This window comes from Pezoporus wallicus, unplaced genomic scaffold (genome assembly GCF_028554395.1).
Source record: "Pezoporus wallicus isolate ANWC-B61680 ecotype Strahan unplaced genomic scaffold, APGP_CSIRO_Pwel_v1 contig_4191, whole genome shotgun sequence".
NCBI classification, from domain to species: Eukaryota; Metazoa; Chordata; class Aves; order Psittaciformes; family Psittacidae; genus Pezoporus; species Pezoporus wallicus.
The window spans coordinates 720,585-747,481 of NW_026641383.1; the positions used below are offsets into that span (position 1 = coordinate 720,585).

General features: G+C 41.9%; 1 protein-coding gene across 9 annotated transcripts in view; it reads right to left on the reverse strand.

Annotated features, from left to right (window-relative positions):
- Positions 1–26,897, reverse strand: part of VPS54 (VPS54 subunit of GARP complex) — a 51,903-nt gene that overhangs the window by 2,357 nt on the left and 22,649 nt on the right. For all 9 annotated transcript variants that reach the window (XM_057423460.1, XM_057423456.1, XM_057423457.1 and 6 more), the window contains 15 exons: positions 24,629–24,755; positions 23,518–23,625; positions 20,493–20,548; positions 18,600–18,696; positions 17,785–18,119; positions 15,980–16,109; positions 15,081–15,262; positions 14,287–14,399; positions 12,972–13,035; positions 10,913–11,018; positions 7,566–7,653; positions 5,909–6,030; positions 5,717–5,797; positions 2,270–2,377; positions 1,281–1,375 (listed from right to left, as the gene is read on the reverse strand). In XM_057423460.1, the coding sequence (XP_057279443.1) occupies positions 1,281–1,375; positions 2,270–2,377; positions 5,717–5,797; positions 5,909–6,030; positions 7,566–7,653; positions 10,913–11,018; positions 12,972–13,035; positions 14,287–14,399; positions 15,081–15,262; positions 15,980–16,109; positions 17,785–18,119; positions 18,600–18,696; positions 20,493–20,548; positions 23,518–23,625; positions 24,629–24,755 (1,812 nt within the window). The remainder of the gene's footprint in view (positions 1–1,280; positions 1,376–2,269; positions 2,378–5,716; positions 5,798–5,908; positions 6,031–7,565; positions 7,654–10,912; positions 11,019–12,971; positions 13,036–14,286; positions 14,400–15,080; positions 15,263–15,979; positions 16,110–17,784; positions 18,120–18,599; positions 18,697–20,492; positions 20,549–23,517; positions 23,626–24,628; positions 24,756–26,897) is intronic.

Sequence of the window (26,897 nt, forward strand, 5' to 3'; positions counted from 1 at the left end):
GAAGTACAAAAAACCATTTCAGATAAGCTCTTTCACAGAGTACAAGGATAAATAAGCTTAGAGCAGGACAGGCAAGAATAAACTGGATAGGAACAAAACTTCTGGAATCACAGAACGATTTGGGCTGGAAAGGACCTTAAAGCTCACCCAGTTCCACCCCCCTGCCACAGGCAGGGACACCTTCCACTAGACCAGGTTGCTCCAAGCCCTGTCCAACCTGGCCTTGAACACTGCCAGGGATGGGGCAGCCACAGCTTCTCTGGGCACCCTGTGCCAGGGCCTCACCACTCTCACAGGAAAGAATTTCCTCCTAAGATCTCATCTCAATCTCCCCTCTGTCAGGTTAAAGCCATTCCCCCTTTTCCTGTCACTACGTGTCTTTGTAAAAAGTCCTTCTGATTTCTTGTAGCCTCTTTAAAGCACTGGAAGCTGCTCTAAGGTCTCCCCTGAGCCTTCTCCAAGCTGAACAATCCCAGCTCTCTCAGCCTGTCTTCAGAAGAGAGGTACTCCAGTCCTTCATTGCAGTAATGTTTGAAACGTTCATAAGCTTTCCTCTCTGGCTTCTTCAGCCTAAGACAATGCTTTCTCACATACGGGTACACCAGTATCACCCTTACTACACTCTAAATAAGCACCGCCATGTCATTAAGAACAACAATAAACCCCACTGTTCCAGGGGACAACCCAACTTACAGCAGAATTTGGGCTGCAGGAGGCTGATGGCTCTCCTGGGAGGTGTGGGACACCAGGCACAGCCAGCCACCTCCTCCCCAGAGAGGCGCCACTGACCAGTGTGGCAATGGAGGGCTGTGCTGGACAAGGGGAAGAGCTCTGTTAGCACCACCTCTGTTTCCAATGTAGTTCTACTGCAAAACCAGTTTCAGTGGAGAGCTGCCCATGGCACGGATGAAATACCATTTCCTATATTTGCTTTGCTAGCGCCGTGAGTCATCCTCCACGTTTCAAAACTGCTTCATGAATCATGCAATTCCTGCGAATTAAACTGTGGCTACAGCTGTCACAAGAGGAGAAAAAGCAATCCACAAATGAGGAAAGCTGCAGCAGGTTTCCAGTAGGACAATGCCCAACTCCCAATGAGTTACTAAGCTGTCTGCATTCCTAGCTACAGAGGCACAAGTCGCATCGTCCGCTGTAAGGAAGCTCCAGATGGGACGTACCAAAACATGGAGCGCGGCTGCGTTCCGCAATCACAGCTTCTTGCAGCAGACAAAGCCTGCTCACCTAAAGTAAGCAATAAAACCCCAAATGCCCAAGCATACCCGTTCAGAGGTCCTCCATCATTGACCACATTGAGGTGGGCCAGCTGCCTCTTCAGGTGAAGTTTGTAGCTTGCGTTGATGCGTAAAAACAACATCTGGAAGAAACCACAGAGGCAGGGTGAGGAAGCACCCCCGCGCCTGCAGCACTGCTACAGAGGGGAGATACCCTGCGAACACTGAATCACTGACCTTACCTTTTGTTTTGCAATTCACATGATCTTCCCTCTGGCCTCCTAATCTTCGTGGCCATACACAGTTCGTACCACAGAGGACAGTGGACACCCTCACTTAATCATTATATATTGCTCTTAGAGGTCACATTTTTTAGAACATGAATTTTCCTGTTTCCTGAAGTATCTAGTGACTTGTATTGAGGCTATAAAATAACAAGTCTTTTTCCTGTACTATAACTACTTAAAGTCTTTTTTCCCCCAAGAGAAAAACAGTTTGAAGGGACCATTTAATTTAGTGCAAAAGAGAAGCTCCAAGTTGGTATATTCAGTGACTGGTTCAGTCCTTCCCGGCATTAGATTTACAACTCTGCAGTAGAAATAACTGCAACAAAACACCCAGAAAGCACACCTGGTACATAACACATTCAGGGACCTTCAAAAGCCACCACATCTGAGCAGCCTTTCAGAAGAATTCTCTAAAAGGGCTGGACTTGAGCCTCAAAGTGTTGCCATTTGTGTAGCTCAGCACTAGTTCCTGAATTGATTCACCTCTCTAGGCACTAAAATGCCACTCGAAACGCTGGCATCAGTCAGTTCTTTTGCATGTCTTATCGCTCTCGCTGCACATCCAAACACTTCCTTCAGCTCAGACTGAGTTGTCAATGTGACTGCTGCCAACCCCTTTAGTGTGTGGGCTTCACAAAGACTCAAAAAAGAATTCCCTTCCCCCCCGTACAAAGCAGAAGTCTCTCCTGGTACCCAGTTCATGTGCACTTGCACAGGAGGTGTTACATGGATGTCAAAAATAACATTCACCTGAGTTTGCTCCTCGGGAAGGAGATCATATATAGCTTCATGCATCTTTGCCATTTGCTTGCAGATATTCCTGAAGCATGCTGAAGGAACAGGAGCTTTCACTTCATACTGGAAATAAAACCACAACCAGTTACTCCTTCTTACCACTTTAAAACAGTTTATGTAGGAGAGTTCCCAACCTGAAGCCCTGCGTTGCTAATGCCATCACGAATCAGGGTTCATTTAGGACATTACAAATTAAAGCTGGGCATGACCTGGTTCAGCCAAGGACTCACATCATAGTCTTTTAGCATTTCTTGCTTTATAAGCAAGCAGGAACACTCTAAACAGTATGAAATCTGAGGATTTCATAACTCCATCTATTCATCTTTGTTACCCTGAATTGCTTCTCTTTGCTCACTGCTTTTTGCTGGTTTCCACTACCCTGTGAAACAGAGATACAGAGAGAATAATCACTGTGCCAGCTCCACAGATGCACGCCATGTGGCCTGCTAGCTGGCCCACTCCTTCCTATTTGTGTGAGTCAACGACAGACAAGCAGTTCTACCTCTGAGGAATGTGCCCCTCAAGGACCTGATGACAGAAACCTACTTCTCCGAGATCATAAACGTCCCAGTTTCTGAAGAAACAAGGAAAGGAAAGTGTGAAGTAATGGAAGCTCCTGAAAACTCCATATTTATCAAAGAAAAAACCCAAACAACATCCCCCTTCAGTTCCTGGTGGAGAAGCTGTGCTGGCACAGGCCTGGGTTAAACACTGGTAGGTGAACCTTTGGTAGGGCGATTCTTCCCCACAGAGCCTTGCACAGTTCAGTGGAAGAACTGAATCACTGTAACTGAATTCTTTACAAACACACTGGAGGAGATGGTCTCTCTTAGGCTGGGCTGGGTTGTGAAAGAGATCAAAGCTTGCCTGAGTGTGAGAGAATGAAAGAGATGGGGAGCTTTGAGAAAGTCCTTATGGAAGGCCTGGCTTTGACAGGGGAAGTAGCAGAAAACAGTGCTTATTGCTCCAGGAGCCCTGTGTGGGACAACCACAAAGCACACAGGATTGTGCCTCAAGGCATGAGAGTTAGGCAACAGTAATTTACTATGTATCAGTACGCTGTAAAGCCAAAGGGGACTGTCAACCTGCAGCCATGGCTCTTGCATGACTACAGACACATCAAACTCCTCACCATGATGGGAGAAAAGCAACGGCATCAGAGAGAAACATGAGCTCCAGCCCTGGGAGGTGCTGGCCATTTTTATCTCCAGCTAAGGTCAACAGTCTATAATACCATGAGGGATCAGAGAAAAAAATTACTGCTCTTCTGTCCAAGCAGTCACAAGACAGCAACCTCCAGGAGCAGCTCAGCACTCCCACTGGATTCTTTCCATGAACATTTATCCCTTTATAAAAACCTATGCCTTCTTAACATGTTAATTATAGCTGCAAATACCCTGTTCCTGCTTTATCTCCCTGCCAGAGTTAATGGACAGATGCTGGGACTGTCCATGCTGTTGTGAAGCGCCTCCTGAGTGCACAGCCTCATCCCGTGGCAGTGTGAAGACAGAACCTGTTCCACAGAGCTCCCAGAGGGAAGCACAGCCTGGAAATGGGGAAGTAACTTGCCCATGTTACCCAAGTGCCAGGTCAACGTCCCACCTACTGGAACAAACTGCTGGTCTCCTACAAAGCACGTTTCTGGACTGTGCAATGCCAGTCTTCAAACCATGCTGGACACGCACTGCTGTGAAACTCACTTGCTTAGTCATTCATATTCACACACTTCAAAGCAGGTGATCACTTTAACCAGGCACCACTGAAATGGACTCTCACAAACCAAAGGACACAGTGACATGGGTTGCACTGCCATGCCCGTTTACACATTTCCTGGTTTTATGTTCCTCACAGCCTTCAGTGCCAAGATTTTATTATTTCAGGAACAAGATGAGCCAAATTATGGGGTAAGTTGGGAATGGAGGAAAATCAACACGTGGTCTCCTTTTCTCCTGTGCTGTGTGGGTTGCATTCATGTGAGCCAGGCACTCTCACTCAAGCCTTCGAGAACTCTAAAGGATGGGAATATTCTCAGTTTGTATCTCATGCCAGCTCAGAAGGGGAGAATGGGCTGTAAAGATGGAAGGACAGTAAGGGATGGATACTCACTACCATCAAGAACATAAGCAGTGTCACTGGTCTGTTGTGGGCTAGCTTGTTCAGTATCAATAACCTAAATTCTTGTATCTGTCTCTTATTTGCAAGAGATAAGCGGTAAAGTGATAAAAAAGTCTATTTACTTCATAGAACAGGTAATTTTATATGGGGAAAAAAAACAATAAAACAACAACAAAAAAGCAGCAGATCACTACTTGATCTCTAGAAAAGGACATAAACATGGTTTTAAAAGTGCAAACACAAGAACCCTAATTGAAATGCTTTGGCTCTTTTTCCCCCCGAGTTTCAGTAACACTGTTTAACAGCCCAAAGAAACAGGTGAAAAGAGAAAGCACAATATAAAATAAACAATCAAATAATAGAAACAGCAAAGAAGACAGAAATCCTGCCTCTTACAGCTGTCTCCCTGCAGGCTCCATCAGTCCGTCCCCAACCTCTGCTTCTTATAAGCTCCTACAAGGAAGAGCTTGGTCCATGCCAGTAAACTAAATCTGTCACTAAATAATTGATTTACTTCTCTCATGGAACAGCTTCTTTTTAAAGAACATAAGATCCAAAGCAAAACACTCAGCTCTAAAAGCTCATGTTCTCTCCATTAGATCTATGGGCCCAGGAGATCTCATCTTGGGGCACACTGTCAGCATATTCCACCTTGAGTGGATCCAGCTCAGGACCAACCTGTTCCACTCATGAGTGCTCAGAAAGCAAACCACCAGGAACACTTCATGGGTCAGCTATTAACACTGCTACACAGCAGACACTGCTATGCACAGACCTTTAGTCCCCAGGCCTGCAGCCCAATAGATGGGCTGGTCCTTCCCCTCCATAAACTCATCCTCCTCAGCAGTTTTTGCTGTTTCCTCAGCTGCAGGAAATTACACCCTCCCCACTTCCAAAGAGGCACCGTTGGGATGAGCAGGAAACGAGAACTGGCTCAGCCTGCCTGCAGATAAGAGCTGTCTGTGGATAAAATTGCTGAGGGTAGGAGAGCACTTCAGTTTCTAAACACCAGAGCCAAGCACCAAGCAAAGCAGTTCTGAAGTTACTGCTGAAGGAGAAAACAAACGACTTCTTCTGGTGGGGGCAAATGACACCCAGGTGGCAAATGTTAAACACAAAACACATTCACAAGCACAGCAGAGCTCTGTGTTTACATGGTTTAAAGAAGTTTAAACAAGTCCTGATTAGGAAAGTCTATGTCTCCATCTGAAATATCCAGACTGTTGTATACAATGAGACCTCCAGTTGAAATTTAGAGAGCGTGTAATTATTTCCATAAATCATTACCTTGGATAACAGTTTGTCAAATAAGCTATCCATTATGGCAACGAGCTTTGCTGAAATCTCAGCTACGTGGTCGTGATAATCCTGTAATGGAAGAAAGCAGGTTTTATTTACTACCTAATGGCATTCATATTCTTCAGAGCACATCTGAAAAGCAGAACTTTGTGTTTCATTAGGAAATGGCAGAAGAATTACCTTTGTAATGTGGTCAAAATGCCTGAGCATGCTATACTGCTTTGGCTGCAGACGAGCTTCAAAATGAGCCCTGATAATAGGAATGTAGTGTACGATTAGCTGTAGGCAACGTGAAGAAAGGGCTGTAAATCCAGAAGCGAGAGAGGGAAAGAAAAATAACTTTGTTATTACACAGGAAGAGTCATTTTGCACAGACTGTATCCCCTTTAACATAAATAACGGATCTGACAATTTAACATGCCTTTATTCAGTTTTTAAAACAGGAGGTGTTTGTTTCCACTGGGAAACCTCACCCAGTGAGCGCCCCAGACTAGTACCTGGCTGATAAAACCCAGCTTCTGTAAGATATGGGGCAAGGGACTCATTTTACAAGAGGCTTTAAGTGTCTACTTGACATTTTGAGCCCTGAGCACATGCAGACATCGGAGAGATCTCCAAAGACCTGACTCATCAGCTACCTAACCTCGGCAGCAGCCACGTTCTCAAGGCATCGATATTTCTTCTGCAGGAGAAGTACATAAACACCCAGCCCTGCCACTGCTGAGCTGCTCATAACCTGCTCTTGCCTGTGGCACCAACAGGATTTCCAAAGCTGAGCTTCCCCCGTGCTGTCCAACAGGGCCTGAGCCACAGAAGGACACATGGCAGTGCTAGCATGGTCACCACACCGGCTAAGCCTTCTGGAGCAAAGACCTGAGCCAGCTTTTCTTTCTGTGTTGTCTGCTTTGACACTTTGGCTCATGGGCCCCCTCAACTCGTCCTCCTACTTCTCTTTCAAAAAGGGAAAGGCAGATTGGTGATCAGGACATCCTGAAAGTTTGAACACTTGCTTCAACCATCAACTAAAGGCTCTTAATATCAGGAGACAGTTTAAAACTGGGGGCCTCGAGTAGCATGTCAGACTTTTCTGGAGCATGGAGCAGGGCACCTAGTTCTCCCCAGCTCCTCAAAGCAGCTTAGGCAGTCCAGGCGGGTAAGTTGGAGCTGGCAATTCAGCTAAATAGCTGCACACTGAAAATGAGAAACTCTAATCTAACCCACATCATAACTTGGATTCAGCACACAGCCACAGAGTTCTTAAGCTACCTGACTGTGCCGGGACATTCAGCCACATAAAGACTGCTTGATCCAGAGCCACCCACAGAAATCCCTCTGTGCATTACTGACATGTGGTTATAACCCACAGGAGCTATGTGTGGACACAGCATGACAGAATACAGCACCATGGGGCGGAGAGCCCAGCACAGCTCAGCGAAATGCACAGGGAGATAGGGGTTTGGCTGCATTCCCCTACCTATCCCCAGTCTCAAGATCTGAACACTAAGCAGCTCCCAAGCGTGCCTAAGTCACCACCAAAAAAGCAGCTATACCTTCCCACAGGCAAAACATTGTCACGGAAAACTTTCTAGCTCGTATATTTGTTCCTGTTTCCTTCATGTAACACAGCAAAGCTTTACATCTAAAGTGGTCTGGTAGACAGCAAAGGAACTGTATGGATTTTACTGCAACCCTTAATCAGACAGTCAGCTTTTATATATGTTTTACCGCCTAACCGGCAAGGGCTTACTACCCTGTGTTCCATGCACAGCACCACCAAACATAACTTAACACAAATGTTCAGGGTGTTTTTGAGATTTTAAAATGTAGAAATCCATACCTAGGTTTTTTGTAGTGATTGTTTTCAAACCAACAACTTGTAACGCACCAGCCCCAAGCACTAGTTGGCAACTTCTAGAGTTGAAATACTGCGAGAAAGAAAAAACAGGCAGTGAAAATGCATGCTGGCTCTTTAACTACACATAACCACAGTTTAGAAATACCATCAATAAAACTTTGCAAGATTAAATAGATTATTATGAAGGCCACTTCCAGAGTTTCATATTCTGTACTGCAGAGGAGTCCACAACTGTTAAGACAAAACTACTCTCAATAGTCACTGGCCCATAGTATTTTTTGACTCAGCTTATGCTACAGCACTCAAGGCAGCATTTCAGCAAAGGGAAATACCAGTATTAAAACCACAGTGATTTCAATTCAGTGACTAATCTCTGGTTCTCTACGAGACCTTTGGGTGAGGTTTCAAGAGTGTGAAAGAAAAGCAGCAAGTCAGACTTGCTGCACACTATGTTCAGCCTTGCTTTGAAAGCAGCACACAAAACCAGCTTTGTACTAGGAATCTATAAAACCTGCTTCTCATACCGGGGGCTTGGATGGAGTGAAGGGTAAAGATCTCACTACTTCTGCTAAGTAGAGGAGACAAGTGCAATATCAGAATGGAAAAACATGAAAAGAACAAGTTTCTGTTCTGGCTCTAGACCTTCCCCACTTCTGATGTTAAAGAAAACTTGAAAGCACTGAAACTCACTGCTGCTGAGGTGGCTGCATCTGTGTTTGTAACACTATAAAATACCAAGATTAAGAAATTATGTACAGATGATGTTAAGCCATGTCAAAACCCAATTCTGTAAGAATTCCAGATATAGTGGGCAACTCATGACTTGATCTTCCTTAGTTCCAGGAAAAATGTTATCACCATGCACACAGGCCAGCAAAGTCTCTGGACAGTAACACAGTTCCTTTTAGCATATTCTGTCTTATTTTGGAATTCTGCTCCATCACCCAGCTTGAGACACCAGACAATCTAGAGTGGCTTGGGTAATGCAGTAGAGACAGAGGAGCCATTGCTGTTGTCCCTGTCTCCTGCACCGAGTGAGTCCCAAGGCTCATGTTTGAACAGAACTGTCCTATTGACACTGGGGTGGACACTGGGAGACAAAAACCTACAGAGAGCTGACTGTTCCATGCACCTGAAGAAAGATTCACAAGAATTGTGACAAGATCACCCTGCAGCTTGTGTCTGCAGCACAGAGGATTTCACTCGCAGAGAGCTCCTTTTTCTGGGGGCACACAATCCTGCTTCACAGGTCTTGCTTCACGATAATGCAAGAACAGACCCACAAATTTCAACCCAGCTCAAGTAAAAACAGGAAACAATTTTTCTGGCTATTGCTTGGAGTCAGTCCCAAAACTGAGGAGCACTGTGAACCACGCACACTTGCTCTGGGCTGCCCAAGTTGTGTATCGAGGGCCAGAAAAGCAACCCAGACCTAGTGCCACAACTGAACCTGAAATATGTGTGGTCCCTGAGCTGAGAGGCATAATCTACTCTGCTCTCAGACGGAAGTCAGGTTCTGAAACTGACAGTCATTTCATCTCCTCCTCCTGCAAAGCAAAACCTTTTCTTATGCCTCCTGGTGGACTTCAGTAGTAGATCCACTGAGCCAAAGACCTGTATCCTACACAGCCTAAGCTTCTCTGAAGTTATAGTGCTAACTCTTTGACTGTGTGGCAGACCATTAAAAACATGCTTTATAAAGCATGACAGACACTCATCCTCTCGCCCTGCCTGTTGTGCATATTACTCAGCTATTGGACAGCCTGTTGCAGACAAAGCAGTGAGGGAGCAGCATGCCTGAACCATTGAAAGAGCAATATCCCCTCCTTGTGACTGTTTGGAGGATATCATTCCTGTGTTCTGGCACTGTGGCTGCAAGCCCTCTCGTCTGCACCACCTAGACAACTCCAGGAACTATGATCGTGTTTTTATCCATGATAAAATAGGTGCCAGCTCACTCTGGTTGCAGCCACAGGTCAAAACAGCCTGGAATTCCACTAACTGGAAACTCTTTGCAGTTTCCATCATATCTTGCTACCTTCAAAGCTTGCAAACTTTGACAGCTGTCAAAATGTGTGGTGACCTGCAAAGACAAATGAATGGCTCTTACTTTGTTCAAAGCAGTAGCAAATGAGCTTTTATTTTTGCTAGCTGTTCTTGTCATCTTTTCAATTGATGGGACCTTGCTGCCAGATAGGAAATACAGTATTTAAACTGCATATGATGTGTGACTACTGAGGAATAAAATAAAACACAGAGCTGGAACAAGATATGGGAGGGGGAGAGAAGTAGATGCAAATCTGGCCATGTCTGAGGCATCTCCTGCTACTCTACCTGCCTGCAAAAAGGTGCTGCCAGACTTGAGTGAAGCAGCAACTGGAGAACAAGAGGTGAAGAGGGGCATTCCCAGCTCCAGGTTTACTGATTTCCCTTGGACACTGCTTTCAAAGGGAAAGGTTCATGGATGAACCTGAATGATGACTACAGGGAGGAGTGTATCTGCATCTGGTTATTCAGGTAAGAACTATCAACAGGAGGATTATTTAAAGATCCATCTCCCAGGCTGTGTTTCACCTTCCCTGCCCCTACCGTAAGTACAATATACTTCTGAAGAGTAGAATCTCTTAATCTTTTATTGATTATGCTGATTTTTAGAACTCTCAATATCTGACACAACCTTTGTGGGTAAAGACACAAGTGAAAACCTTGAAATAAATGAACTGCTAGGCTTTGGAAACTATATAAATACATGACCGTTTTAAGGTGCATTCTTGTGCTCCTTTTATTATTGTTTACTTATATTACCTTGCTCTATATGTGCTTTACCAGCTTTTCTCTTCTCTAGTGAGAAATAAACGACAAACAGGTCCTGGTCTTTCATCATCTTTACAACAGAAGCTTCATCCCATACTATTTTTCATGCTTCTACTGACTATACCTCTACTGACTTGTAAAAACCCAGGGACTTGTTTCCACTCCGAATATAGATATATCTCTGTGGCATCTGAGACCAAACTGCTTTTTCTTCAGCAGCATTAATTCTACACCCAGCCTGAAGGACAAGCAGCTATGACAAGTACAACAAGATGGGATTTCCCATTAAACAAGAGGAAAGGCAGCCTTCCCAAAGTTAACTCACATAACCAATTGCATCTTTAATGCCCTTAGTTTAAAAGGCCACCTTATGGCACAGTAACAAACACAATCATTTATAGACAATTTGTATCATTTATATGAAATCATAAAAACATGTGAAGCATCCCAGAGTAAGACACGTTCTCTGCCCTGGGTACCCCTGATTAGCACAGATGGTACATCTAGAGCCATACCTTCAGTAAATCGGACAGGCGGGTAAGCATGTCAGTGGTGATGGACGGAATGTTATCCACACACTGGCAGTACTCAAGGATTATTCTTATTAATAACAATACTGTCCTACAAGAGAGGAAACAGCCAAATGTCATCTCAGTGCACGGAAGACGTTGAAAAAAAAAAACCAAATCAAACATGGGCCAGTCATGCTGACAGAAAGCTACCTAATGCTACACGTTATAGCATTAAATAAACCCACTAACTGATCTGACATAGAAGTAAAACATAAAATAAGATACACATAAAGATGGTTATAAAGAATACCCAACTACACAGGGCGGCACCTGGAAAAGTACTTAACATAGTGAGAGAAAATCTCTGAGGTTCCTTGATATAACTTTCTAATCTCCAAAAAAGCTACTAGTGGTTCTAGCGGAACAAGAAGTCTTCACGTAGATGTTGGCAGGGGACAAATAATGCAAAGCTCCTGTCTTATTCAGCTGTATAATTCTGGCCAACTTTGAGCAAGTGTAAAAATCTAGAGAACGTGGACAACGACCACCACCAACCACCACTGAAAAGGATGCAATGAATGCTAAGGAGTCACAAATAGATAAAGCAGCTTTGAAGAAAAGGCACCAAATATTCAAAGATGCTCAACACCCGCCATTTCCCTTCAATTCAGCAGACACTGGAGAATTTGGGAGCTACTGGATGGAATCCAGAAAGAGCACTTATGCTCCTTTGAATTCAAATACACAGGGGGCAAGAAAACAAAGGCAAGATCAAATGTTCAGAGTAGATATTCTAACATTTCAAAAAGTTAAATCTCTTTCTTCCTTGAAGCAGCAGAGTGCACAAAGATGATGAACAATGAACTGGGATATAAATACCTGGAGAATTATTTGGGCTCCTTTTCATGAACGCATTTTATTTGATTAAATACAATGAAACTATATGCAAAAATGTGTAGAACCGAAACAAATATATGCACCAACATGAAGCTGACTATTGCTTCACAAAGCCAAATATATCAAGTTTCAAATAAGCAGAGATGGATTATCAAACACACCATCCGTTAATTCAATTTTATCCTTTAAAGCATGTTCAAATGCTTCTACTCAACCTGAAATGATCTTTTATAATGATATCAGTTGGCTGGCACAGAAATTCTGAGCCATCAGCTTCTGCTTCTAACTGAACAATGATATCATCGTGAAGCAACTCATAAAATGACAGCTGGTCAAAGACATTATGTAAATCAGAACTTTTAAGTTTGGGGTAAATTGATGTTAAGACTCTGGGGAGTGAGATCTTTCAGGTTTTACTCCCTCCCCAGAAACGCTCTCGTGCATATTTAATGCCCAAGCCTCACAGTTGTTGGAAACACAGCATGCTTTTAAATGAAAGATGTATGTGAGTATCATATTTTAAAATGTCTTTGATACAACCAGCTTTAAGAAACTACTTTCCAGTCCAAAGCAATAGCGTATGCAGCTTCTGAGACAGCCCATATCTTATTTCTTATCCTGAGTAAGATAAGCAATCATTCACGAGTAGACTCATGTATTTTGGGGCTGTTCAGTGTAGAGAAGACAGGGCTCTGGAGAAACCTTATTGTAGCCTTTTCGTACTTAAAGGGGGCTTATAAGAAGGATGGGAACAGATATTTTAGCAGAGGGATGGGGACTAAATGACTTCTAAAGGTCCCTTCCAACCCAAATTATTATATGATTCTATGATTTTAACAGAGATAACCTATATTGCAAGAAATAACAAGTGTGGTATGAAGACAAACCTGTATTTTCATGACTATGTGTTTTCATTAAATAATTGGGGGGTGGGGGGAAGTAAAAACTAATGAAACCATAAATTTCAGAGAAGAAACAGCATTTGAATGCACAGAAGAGCTTGCAATGTTTTAGAACTGTTTGGGAACTAAACAGAATCTAGTCTGTGGAAAGAGAAGGGTTTTTTTACCTTTAAAAGACTGTTAAAGCTATTAGCATTCATCACAGTTCTACTCAAAAGCTCTTGCCAACTAACGCACTGATAACAGAAAAGAGTGCATCTTACCCAACTGTTGCATATTTTTGTCCTTCAACAATAAGGAATTCAGCTGGCTTTCTTTCTTCAGTAGCTAGATACGCTGGCAAGAACAGAAAAGGGACAAGTTGAACTAAAAACAAGTACAAAAAATGCTGGTTTCTAAAAATCTAGTGTTCCCTTGCTAAGTCTTGGAAAAAAACACCATCAATCCTTGGAGCACTGCTCTCTTTTACAGTATTTATTAAACAGTTGGTCACCCATCCTAATTAGTACAACCTGTGAAGTTACTTTGTCATCTGCTAGTATTTTAGACCAAAAATCCCCTAAAGCCCCACAGTTGTCATGTAATTAGAAACTTCAAATACAAGGTTACAAACAGAAGAAGAAAAGCAGAAAAAGTCACTAGGTTTTCTACTACACATTCTCAAATGACTTGGCTGGGTATATTAATATTTTAGTTTCAAACACTTCTTCCTCAGGCTTCATAGTAGAAGCTCTTCCTGATGCAGTTCTTCATGCCACAAGTTTCCTATCTTCTTGAAGGAAGCTACAAGAGCTTAGTTTAAGAGCAATGGTCGATGAGCATATTTTGGTGTCGTGTTCAATAACTGGAGTGATTACTGCCTAATACACTCTCTGTATCTACTATATACCTGTTGAAGGGTCAGGGTTTCTCCACCGTGACGCTACCTGATTTTCTTTTCACTCACTCATCTACTGCCATTTTCCTCCCCCTCTATGTATGGTTTCTTCTTCTAGCTGCTCACACACATTAATCACTACAATACTGGATGAGTATCCCCACAAGGTTAAGAATGCATTATCCATTCCCACTTTGCACACAGGGAAATGGGGCATGAGGAGAAAAAAGTGACTTGTCTGAGTTCAAATGAGGTTTCTGTGGCAAGGTAAATAATTGAATGCACATGGGTTTTCACCTCCATGAGCAGCCACATAGCACGCTGCCTTTCATTTGAACAACTGGCAGATGAAGTAATGTGAAGGAGCAAGCTTTGTTTAACACAAGGGGGCTGAGCACACACTCGTGCTCCTTGGTCCCTTGCAACACTTCACTGGTATGTTCTGGGGAAAGACTAAATTTATGCAAAGACAGTAAATCTCTACACTGGGAATACTTATATAAGAAAGTAGCTCTTTCCCTGTGCTAACACTTCAATGGGTTTCAATAAATAAATACTCTTTTAAGTTCAGCACAAGAAGTTTCAGAGACAGCAAGCAAACACAGATCAAGAGTGACATCGGATTACGTCCATCAACATTCTACAGCATAGCAACATTTAATGCTAACAATTCAGCTAACAGTAGGTCTGAAGATACACACCTGCTGGCTTTTTTTCAGGAAGAGAAATTCTGCCATCTGACACTGAATCAACAAGATCCTGAAACTCGGCAGGAACTTCAGCTTGCTTCCAGCGCTCATTGTCCAAAAGCAGGCTAGTTAAAAACACAAAAGAGAGGAGGCTGAGAAAATGAAATGCCTTGTCTTGACACTTCTCCTGCCTGTAATACCATGGAATCAAAGCTACAGTAACTTAAACAAAGCCACTTGCCCAAAATGCTATGCTATTCATCTTCATTTTCTTCTTTCTAGAGGTGCCCAAAAACTGGTAGGAGCAAACCAGAAAAACACAGCATTGGCTTAGAGATACCAGAGTTTGTTCATTCCATCTGTCATACAGGACAAAAGACTTCACTAGGCAATAAAGATTCTTATGAGATCACTGCCACTGAAGTAATGTGTAAATAATGGAATTTTAAGAGCTTTTGATGGATGAGAATGAACGGACTTGATGCACGTTACTTAACCCCTAAGACAAAGCAATCTGCCCTTCGATGTCAGTCTTGAGTACTTCCTGTAGCTAATTATTGTCCTCATTTAGGTACGTATGATTCTAAGTGTGTAACAATCCAGTTTGAAGAAATTAAATTATGAAAACAGTATAAGTCTAAACCAACTGAAAATATTTGGTGTTTAATATAGTTTTTTTCACCCCCTGCTCTTAAGTACCAGTGTTCTGGCTTACTAGTCTTTCAGGCAACAAGCGATTGTGTTTGCCTGGCATACGACTGATAAAGTTATTCACGCAAGAACAAAAAGATCTTCTACACAGATACCTTAGCTTCGTCTTCCTCTCCTCATGGAATCTGTTCACAAATCTATTGGCTTGACTCTGCAGTGCTCCTCGTAAGGACATACTTTTCCTGCCGCAGATCTGCTCAGTATCTAAAATAAAGCCTTCCATCAAGCGAGAAAGAGTAACAAACTCACTGGAATTCAGCTTCTCTAGGAAGCCATCCTATGGGCAAAGGAAACCATTGTAAGCACACAAATTCAGAAATGTAAAGAAATAACTCATCAGCATGTCTTGCGGCTACTAGTATTTTAAGAGGCAAATCACTTAACCCTATATAGGACAGAGAAGGCAGACTGCAGTGCAAGCTGCTACCTTGTCATACATTTGCATTCTCTGCATGGAGCTTCAAAGGTGGCAAATCAGAACATTTAAAAAGAGAAAGCAGCAGAAACCCACATGACCTTACTGGTAACAGCACAGTATGTTAATGCTTGTGTGCTCTGGGCATTAAGATCAAGTGCCTGAGGCAGCAGGAACAGTTCACAGAATGGTTAGGTAACTTAATCTCAATTGAGAATGCTACTTCAGAACTCTTACTTATTAAACCAGTAACTTAGGAGTAAATTCTCATTAAGGACGAGACACCAACAGCAGTCTGAGCCATAGAATCATAGAATAGTTAGGGTTGGAAAGGACCTTAAGATCATCAAGTTCCAACCCCTTTGCCATGGGCAGGGACATTCGTTCAACCTGGCCTTGAACACCGCCAGGGATGGAGCATTCACAACCTCCCTGGGCAACCCATTCCAGTGCCTCACCACCCTCACAGGAAAGAATTTCCTCCTTGTATCCAATCTAAACTTCCCCTGTTTAAGTTTTAACCCGTTACCATTTGTCCTGTCACTACAGTCCCTAATGAAGAGTCGCCATGCTCCTTACCTTTGCTCTTGCCATGAGGAACTTGACTGAACGATCATGGCAGATATCAGAGGCATTATAAAGTAACTCTTGAATATTGTTCGCCAGCCTGACCAGTTCCAGGTCAGTCAGCTTCATGTCATCACTGATCCTATAAATGACAGAACCAATTGGTTGAGCATCAGTTTATCAGAAAAACAGTATTTCTGCTTACAGGTTGAAAGAAGAAAGAGCCTTGCAGCAACTGTCAAATGCAGACAGTCAGTTAGTCACCAAAGCCACTTGGTACAGTTGCGATCTTCTAAGTTGCTGTTAGTGTCATGCCAGACCCTTTAACAAGGAAATGCACAACTGCACATCCTGATATTTTGTTTTAAATCCACACTCTAATTGCTATTAATGGTCTAAGAGAAAACACAACATAGCCATTACTAATACAATAAATATTAAATACAACAAATATTATTTACTGAGCTAAAATTTACCCAGTTCCTGTAACATTTGAACACTGCAAGCATATGACAGATAAATCACATTTTTCTTCCAATGTAAATGTAAGGCCTAAAACATATACTCTGCACTCCTCATGACCTTGATCTATAGACTATCATTCTATTAGCTCTTTACACTTCAGGCTCCTAATTTAGTGCTTTTTAAAAACATATTTTGTGATTGCCTGCTGTATTGAGGCCAGCCATTAGCACAACCCCGACATTCATGCGACTAGTTAAGATAATCTTCTGGTCTGGTGTGGTTACTCAAGAGACAGTCAGTATGAGAGGAGAGAGAAAACCTGAGAGGCTACAGAGCAGCAACTGGGTTAACATTGTTCTAACTGTGTAATTTTATCAGCCTGCTCCAAACACAGAGCAGAGGTGGAAAGAAAACCAGAAGAGGGATGAAGCGAGTTCATTTCAGAGCAAAGTTACGCAACCAGCCTCAGAAACAACTTTATTGCTCAAGAGCTCTAACTGGGTGGTGTATTTTTAGCTTGGCAAAGTGCTCCAGACCAGTTCAGATCCAATCCCTTCTTCCTTCCCAGCTCCTTACTATAGCCCTAAACTCCACACTGCATTTCTCTTCCAGCATATGACAGATGTTTCGACAAACAGAAGCTTGAATTTTTATTTACATATTTATTTTAGATCTATCTCCTTCAGCAGCATTTTGAAGGAGAAGGTTTCTTTAAAAGCTGACAATTGCCTATAACACACAAGTGTAGACACTTGAGTACCAATCAGCTACAGGAAGCAGGCCACTTGCCACCTTCCATCTTTCAGCAGGGTAACAAGCGAGATGGATTTATTTAACCATTGTTATACAGTGACAATGAAGAGCAATAAATTCTCTAGAATTTATCTATTTATTTACTTAGATGGCTTTATGGAATTTATATTTGTTCCATAAAGCCAGCGTACAAAAAAAAACCCAGGGAAAAAATAGCCTCAGTGAACAAAGATGCTTCTGCATGTTAAAGGCATGACAAACCACGTCTTTCAGGTAGGCTAGGCTTGCATCTCTTCTGCTGTCTACAGAAACGGGCTCCCCAGCAGAGCAGATGGAGAGGAGTCCTTTTCTGTAAGAAGTGACATAATCAGTCCCCATACTAATACACACAGAAGTGAAAATAAGGCAAATAAATGAAACAAAGGTGACTCGGGGACCGTGCGGTCTGATGGCAATCTTTAGGGGTGATGGTGGAGAGCCACTGCGCTTACCTAGAAAAGTGCACTTCCTCAAGCTAATTTTTCTACTGTATCACTAGAAACAACTGCCTGCACGTAACACCTTGTTTCTGACATGTCATAAATTGTGCTTTTACTCACATCATCTCTACTGCCCCTGCAGTAACTGAAGATGAGGTTTGCTCTTTGCTGGATGAGGAATCAGTAGTGCATTCTGGTTCAGAAACTGAATCGCTGCTACACGGCTCACTGTTTGGAGAAGCGTTTCTTTGAGAGGTAGTGTCAGCTGCTACAGGCGGAAGGTCCCCTTCGCTGAACGCATCGCTTATGAACATGCCTTCATGAGTCAGGTAAGCCACTTCTGTGTCTACTGTACTGTCCTTAGAGTTCTTTTGTAAGGTGTCCTCCAGGTCTCTGTTTTTTTGGTTCTTGTCTAGAACCAAGAAAACCACGCTACGGATAGTATTTAATGTTGCCTAGAAAGAAATATGACATTTATTACAAAACAAACCCCAAAACTCTGTGCCACGGGCTTGTGCCAGAAAATTTTCTTTTACCTACAAAACTACGCTAAACCATGGCTTTATTTTCTGTTCTGTAATTAGCATTCAGAGGCAGACCCATCTGTCTAAGACCGTAACCTGTATCAGATGTTTCTGAGAATGGTGAAAGAAACCTCATTTGGAGCAATCTAACACATACAAAAGTTCTGTCCTAATCCCTAGCAGCCTGAAATGGATGTAATCATGCAATAAGAGGTATTATCTCCTTCCCACTGCTCTCTTTGTTAGCGCTAATCATTTTCGTCCTGAATGCTGATATTCACATATCCTTCTTTCAATCAAAAGTTTGAAACTCCACAAGCAAAACCAACATCTTAAGACTTTGAATGAGAAGTAGCTTCATTTCGTTTCATGTCTGAACTATGTGAAGCTCTTGGTAAATGAATGTCTTACCTTTATTCTCTTGAGGAAGATGGTAAACTTAGAAAAAATATTCTTCAGTAAATCAAACCACTGAGGAAAATTCATCATTCTCATCTGGTCTGCAAGCCTAAAAAAAGAGCAGTATTCAGTAAAGCAGAAATGCTGACTGGCCATGATGCTTACTGGCACATAGAAAATACACTGTAAATACAAGGAAAACCGTGTAGACTTTTATCTGGCAGAACAACAGACATCACCTGAACAGTCACTATCAACACAATGTATGCAAGCAGAATGGAAAAGGAGATATATAAAAATAGATCACACTAACACAGTGAAAGCCTCACATTCATCATTCAGTTTTTTTCCAGAGAATAACGTTCTTTTCCCTAGGATAGGCATGTGTTACCAACAAGGGAGGGGGTTAATACCATTCTCACAAATCACGTGAGGAAAATGAGAAAAATAGGAAGAAAATACTTTGTAAGTGTTGCAAAAGCTGTGTTATTAAGCCCATTCTGTTGCACTGCAATGAGACCACTTCTGCTGTTAAAGTGCAAGTCAGCTGTTTGTAGCAGAGGGCAAAAAAGTCATTGAGAACAAAAGTTAAATCCTGTAATACACAGTTAGAACCCAACAGCAGAACAGTAAACACTGGAGAACGGTGAGCAAATATCCAATGTTTAAAAATGACCCTGGGTCCAGTCTTTTCCCAATTGGGTATGAATCCCATGGAGGTTCTGCTACTCACTTTGCTTTATCAGCTGGTCTGTTTTTATTACCTTGGGGTAACTCTTTGCTCAGCAAAATGAATTGCAGAGCTCCAGCAAAACAGTAGCTGCAGGGGCCTCTGGAGCTGGGACCTCTGGAGATGCCTTGTCCAAACTCTGCTCAATGCATGCCCAACCAGACCTGGGGCCATGCCTAGCCAAAGGCCTGACCATGTGCCAGAAGAGAGATCCCACAGATTCTCTGCCTCCCTGCTCCAGTGCTTGACCATCCTTATAGGGATCACATTTTTCCTAAGATTCAATTAGCATTTCTCATATTTCATGTGCTCATCGCCACTTTTCCTTCCCCTGCACACCTCTGGGAGGAGCCCGGCTCTGTCTACAGCTCTGCTATAACCCTCCCATCGGGTAGCTGTGGGCAGTTCTGCCCTGAGTTTTCCCCTCTCCAGGCTGGAGGGGAACTCAGCTCCCTTGGCTGCTCCTTCTACACTCCATGCTTCAGCCTCAATCAACCCAGTGGCCTCTGCTGGATCTCAATGCCTTTCTTGTTCCTTGACCCACAGGCTATGCAAACATGGCCCAGGTTGTGGCTGCAAGGACATGCTGCTGGTCCGTGGTCAAACAGTTCTCCACCAGGTCATGCCCGGCAAAGCTGCTCTGAAGCCAGCCAGCTCCGCCCTCTCCTCTTGCAAAGGGTTGCTCCTCTCCCAAGACACAAGATGCCAAGAACTTGGCATTTGCCTTCGTTGAGCTTTGTGAGGTTCCTGCTGGACTAGTTCTAGGGCTCCTGGTCTCCTCTCTGGATGACACCCCACTTCTGTAGGATGTAGTGAAACTACTGACACATTTTAGTACAAAATCCCAAGTTATGACGATAGGAAATGCTTTCAAGTAGTTAAGAGATACATGCCTAAATACAACAGTTTATGCTTCATACAATGAGATGCTCTGAATTCTAGTATTTATTTTAAAGGTATGTTTAGGGTCACATTAGAATCTGAATGAGAAGGGGAACAGACAATATTCTCACAGAGGCAAACAGAAGCAGAGGCTGAAAGTGAAAGAGAAGGATAATCCTTACAGAGACATTTAACCATAAGTCATAATGTTAAGTTTACCTATGCTAAACAACATCCATCTCCTATCCCCACCCACCACCACCAAAAAAAAACGGATTTGGCTGTATACTTACTTAACAACCACTTCTGTATCTATTTCTTCTATCTGCGATACTGTATTAACCACACACTGTCAAAATTAAAGGGGGAAAAAACAAAACAAAAAAAGATCTTAGCTTCTTTCTAACCACTGCTGAGTTCAATAACACACAAAAGTAAAATAATAAAGATGTATTTGTATCATTTAACAACTCATTTCTCTAAAAACAACAAAACCCCCATAAGAACCACCCCCAAACCAACCCCAAAAATATCTATTTGCAAAATACAGATGATCAAAATGTTCCCAACTACGTATTAAGGCTCTGAAGGGCACAATGGCTCCATCTCAAAGGTACCTGCTTTGCTGAGCACGGATGCTAAGCACTGTTTCAAAACCGTCTCCCAGGTCAGGTGCAAGCCATATTCTTCCTCCTTCCAAAGTGATTGACTTTGGAACATGTTGGCTGACTTCCTTTTCGGCTTTAAATACAGGAATTTAGAACTAACCTACAACAGCACCAGGGAAGCGTGGAAGAACACACCTACAGTCCTGTGCTTTCAAATGTTAAGGCAGCCCCAGTTTCAACTGCTCTCCTAGCAGACATGGTATTTGCTGTCTGTCTGGCCTCTTCACCGCCTGCCTCTGTCTCTAGATTGCTCCACATCTTTATTGCTACGCTGTGGCCTTTCCTCAAAGGACACTTGCTCTTCAACTGCACACAAAACTGTCCAGTTTCATCAGGTCTCCAGCACAATCAATTTTCATTCCAAACACGTCTACTGTTTTACAGCAATTTCACTATCCCTTTTCACATTACTTGCAAGCCCCAGGTACAAATCACCTCCATTCAGACTGAATTAGGTGTTTTCTTCCAAATGCCAATCAGTAAATAACCTGATCAAATGAATCAGTAGCATTTGAACTCATCTTGCATTTAAGTGAGTATGTACAATCCAAATGGTGACTGGGGGCTGCCACCTCAAACTTCATGGATTCTATATGTGTTTTGAATAACGGTGGTCAGTAGAGAAGCTTCTTAAAAACACACTTTGGTTTTGAACTATGCAGTGTGTATGGTGCTTACAAACCTCTGCTCTTTCACCTCTCTGGCCTTAAAGAGCTACTAAAATACTAACAAGAGCCAGTGAAGCAATTCATTTGAACAGGAAGCACATTTGAGACATGGGAAGGAAACAGTTTCCTTATTAAAGAAATACATACTTAAGAGTTAAGACAAGAGGCCACAACACGTGTTGTACAAACCACACAAAAGTACTCCTATCCTATTCTCCCTATTCAATACAAACTTACACTGCAGGTTAATTAAACTTTGTCTATTTAATGAGCAGCGATGACACCTGAAAAATCCAACATAAAGACAAATGTTCCCAGTAGAACAGGAAAAGCACTTTATGGCTGAGAATGAGCAGGAAAACCTACCCATTATGCAACTAAACAAAGAATTTAAAGGGGAAAAAAAAAAGTCTCCTTATGACTGCTGATCCAAGCAAGTGAAAAGCCAGTGGAATCTGGTGGGCAGATGAACAGTTTTATCCTGGTGTTATTAATTCATGTGTATTTTTTCTTTGGTGTTAATCCTTACATGGAGGCCCAGAGCACATCTGTATGCCTTTGTTTTTTCAGGCTTACAATAATAGAGCATGACTAGAAAACAGCGTTCACTCACACCTTCTGCTGATCTTTCAGGGAGGAGGGCAATGACCTGGCCCAGCATTCTACTGATTTCAGGCAGGGAGAGAACAAGGTACAGAAGTGCTTAACTCAATTTAAACTGTATTGGAGTCAAGTGACAAAGTACTTGCATCATCACCAAGTCCTTTACAAGAAGCGGTGGTGCAGCCACACACATCACTGTCTTCTAATTCTGTCACAACGCTGGCAGCGTGGGCCCGCATTATCTATGCCCACCCACAACCAGATCAACAGAACCCTGGGAGTGGACTGGGAGAGCTAATCTGTTGTTTTAAAACAAAAACCTTAAAATAATAATTAAAAATGAAAATACCAACTTTTAAAAGCTAGGCTCCCAATCTGGTTTATAAGACAGCTGTGAACACCATACTGTACTAGGAGAACAAGAGAGTGTCTTCATCTGATGGCAAACCCACAACCTGATTATCCCCCAGACTTTGAGATACAAATCAGAGGTAACTCGTAACACATTAGAACATGACTCTTGAAATAATCACATACCTTTAGGGGAGAAAAACACACAACATCCTCACATACACATACAAACAATTAAGATGAGTAAAATCAAAAGTACCAAAAATAAGCTCAAATTTCAGTCTAAGTTTTTGTTTGCAAACAAAAGCCATCAGGTCGCTGCCCAAACTAGTCCATGCGTTTTCCCCCACAGAAGTCATCTGAACTTTGTTTATTTGTTGGTTTTAGCTGGTCTGATCTACAAAGAGTTTGGTTTGAAAAGACAGATTCACTATCCTAAATGGCAAATAACCACACCAATGTGGACAAGACTTTTTTTCCAACCTTTTATCATGTGCCTATGCTTGGTCTGTGCTAACACTGAGGCAAGCAATGTTTAACATAGCATTTGCTAGGAAATCCATTGTTTCAACTGACAAGATTTAAAATTCTCTTTTATGGATTTACACGAAGAACTTGGAGGTTTTGTTTTTCAGAGGATTTGGGGGGATTTTTGGTGTGGTTTTGATTTTTGGTTTTTTTTTTCTTCGTTGGGTGTTTCTGAAACAGTGTTCCGACAACAACTATACTATTTGGGAAAGCCAAATCTTAAGGAAAAAGCCAAGTTAAACCAGTCAATTCAGAACAATGGTAACTGTACAGAGAAAGCTGTGATGTGCAGTACTTATGCTGCCTACTCCTTTCAGGTCTTTTCTGCAAACAGACCTCTCTTTTTCAGGAATTCCTTAGTGTCTGCAAGCTCAGTTGCTCTAGATGAGAGACCATCCATCACCACAAAACTTTATCAGAGATGTTCTTTAACTACGTGAACAGTAATTTGTAAGGGGTTCAGGCAAGCTTGTAAGATATGTTGGAAGAGTTTGGCTTACCTGCTTAATTATGTTCTTTGCAGTAATAATCATTTCATCTCCATATATTTCATAAAAATTCAGCTTTCTTTGTTTTAGAAGTCCAAATACCAGTGATACAAGTCTCTCCTAGCAAGAAAGGAAAAAAAAAAATTAAAAAAACCCACACTAAAAATATCAAGGTGAGGACAAAAAAAAGTTTTAAGAAATTGCACAGCACTAAGTTCATTTATCAAGCACCCAGTGAACAGTATTTAGATCAGTCCAGGGCCTTGAGACTAATGCCATAATTTAACTGTACAAAGTCTCCTGCGGCAATACCAGCTGAGTCCCTCACAACCCCTTTCATGCCTGTTCCTCAGTTGTGCTCATCCACTTGTGCTTAAGAACATGGGTATTTCTAGAGATTAGCGAGTTTCCTTACCCCGAGCAAGAATGGCACTAAATACAACTGCTCCAGCACAAGTGAGAGGCTATCATACTGCAGCACAAAGGTGGGGAGAAACTACAGGGCAGAAATGGGAATATTTAAGTGGTTTATGAAACCCGTTGATGAGACAAGACCTAACAGTTAACAGGGTCTAGCAATTACTGAAGAATAGTACAGGCAAAATACAGAAAAATCTTTTCCTGGCTAGACAGCAATCACAACAGCTTCATCTTCAGAAGTTTATGATCTTCAGAGGAATGAGGAATATAGATATACTGCAAATAAAGCATGCATTCAGGGCACCCATATGCTTGATATAAGCACCCATAAATGCATAGGGAGACAGAATGAGAACAGCATGCAACCATCAGCTTTCATTGCAAAGCTGACATTTTACAGTCAAGTAGATATGAGAGTCCATGTTCTTTTCCACTTACAGGCTGAGGTTCACAAAGAACTGAGTACATTTAATCAGAGAAAAGAGAACTGATTATTTTTAAAAAATAAAGTGGAACTGGATTGCAGCTCCACAAGGTTGGTTACAATTATTTATCAAGTACAAAAAAGGGGGCAGGGGGAGAAGTGAAATCCTATGAAATTATAATGTTGCTGCTAGGGACCTGAGCACATTAGTTAGTGCTAATTAAGTGTGTTAAAGATGCAAACATATTCATCTGAGTTTATTTTTGATAACAGACATACCTCTTCTAGAATTTGGCAATCATCTTCTAGGGGTCTATTTAAATCATTGCGCGCGTACGTCGAAAACTCTGCAATCATCATTTTATCTATCAGCTTTTCCAGTTCACAAAGCTGTGAGCCAAGATGCCTAAGAAAAACAGCCATGGAGATACGAGCTAAATAATCAACCTGAAAATGAATCATTAGTTCACAGTTGAAGAAAATAACCACCCAGCAGGTAATTTCCATGCAATCAGTGCTGGCTTAATGGGGGGCTCAAATTTTCACTTCTTAGAGCAGTTGAAACCATGCATCTGTCAGAGGCACCATCACCTTGCAGTGAAACATATGGACTTGAATATTGATGGAGGGTAAAAACTGGAATTAGGGCTTTATTTTTGGAAGGTGTTGCCTACCTCTCTTCCCAGTGAAGCAAACCAGAACTGAGAATACTCAATGCTTGTCAGTAGAAATGTGTTAAAAAGAAGGAATACTTCTTTTGCTTGCCCATTTCCTCATCCCATCAGTTCTTCCACTTCAAACATTCGAGCTTTTAGTGTGGTCACAGATTTAATTCATATGACCGAGATGCAGTAATAGCTTTAAATGATACAATGGCTCTCAAAGAACACAGAACACTTTTCACATTTCCTATTTTTATGCTACTCTAAATTAAAAATACTATTCCCATGTACTGCAGATTTTGAAACATATTCTGCAGACTGTTGTCATACAGACCCACAAGGGAATTTCTCACATCAGAAATGTCGATCACTCTTCAGAAGTTGTGCAGCTAGAGAAACTTTTAGCAGAGTAAAATTAAAAGTGAGAATTTCAGACATGCCAAACACTTTCAGCCGTGCTTTCCAACTTCCACTGACAGTGCGAGCACCAAGGATCTGCAAAAATCAGTCTGCTGCTTCTTTTAAGAAGAAAGGAAAAAAAAATGAAACAGACACTTTTGCAATGAGATTTAACAGGAGCTGTGGTATTTTAGATAAACCTGAACACAAAACGGGGATGATGAACACGCATGGCTCACTGGCTTTAATTTAGTGCTGGTGTAAGCTGGACCATTAGCTTGCACAGAGCAGCAAAAATCTCTTGGGACTCCCTGGTAGGAGCACTGGTGAACCAATGCAAAACCGACAGCATCCAGCCTTGCAAACCACCTACAGCGAAGTCAGCACTAGGGTGTGAGGAAGCACAATGCCAGAGTTGCTCCTCCCTGCAGAAGCCCACATGGCCCAGCACTAATCTGAACTGAATGAATTTTGCTGGATCTGAGTGAAGCAGATTAATTTCTTTAATTTTAAGATGACCAGGGATGTGCCTGCTTTGGAAATTGTTGGTCAAGAACTGGCTGGGATAGACAAAATGGACACATTTCAAATACCTGATTTAAGCAAACATGCCCGCTCGGAAATTCAAGCCAGCTGCATCATGGATACGTCAAACCAAACAAAACAGAAACAAACCCTAAAGATTATTATTTGCAGTGTAATGACTGGAGTTGCAAAACTTACTTCAAGACTAATATCTACAACACAAAGGCTTCTGCTTAAGTAAGCACAAATTTCTCTTCAGTAAATTATTTCTGTAACTGTGCCTACATACACTGAAGCACACCGTAACCTACCCTCTCAAACCTCAGGTTATGGAAACATCCAACAAGAGTTCCCAGCACTTTGCCCAAGATGTTCTAGCTCCTAACAACAAAAAAATACCCCTCTACCCTGGAAGATGCAGGAACAAGTTAAACCTTAATTCATATGCCATTGAAACATTTTGGCGACTCTCGTCTAAGAGGTACCAGTCACACATCAGGTCCTTTCAGTGACTGAATAACTACAATCCTCTGATGTCAAATTCGGAGTGCAGGGTAAAAGTTCTTTAAAAATACACAGATGAGAACTGTTTTTCCAAGTATCTGTGTTTTATTGTATAAAAAAAGTATAAACATGTGGTTTGCCAGCATACCTGTGCTAAAAACTCACTGTAACTCCAACAACTCAACCAGGACTGAGAGAACAGTGTAAAAACTGGCAGTACACATTTGCAATTTAGTGAACATGTTAAGTTTTCTCAAGTTGGGGTTTTTTTTGGTAAAATTAATTTGTAAATTTAAAATTTGGTAAAATTAAAAAGATGAACATGAAAGGGTTACAACTTTAATCCTATCTTATAGTAGTAGCAAGCAAAAGTCACAGTTATGACTGATACATAAAATCACTGGGGATATTACCTAGATTAATCATTTTATAATCCCACAGCACCATTAAGGTGCTTT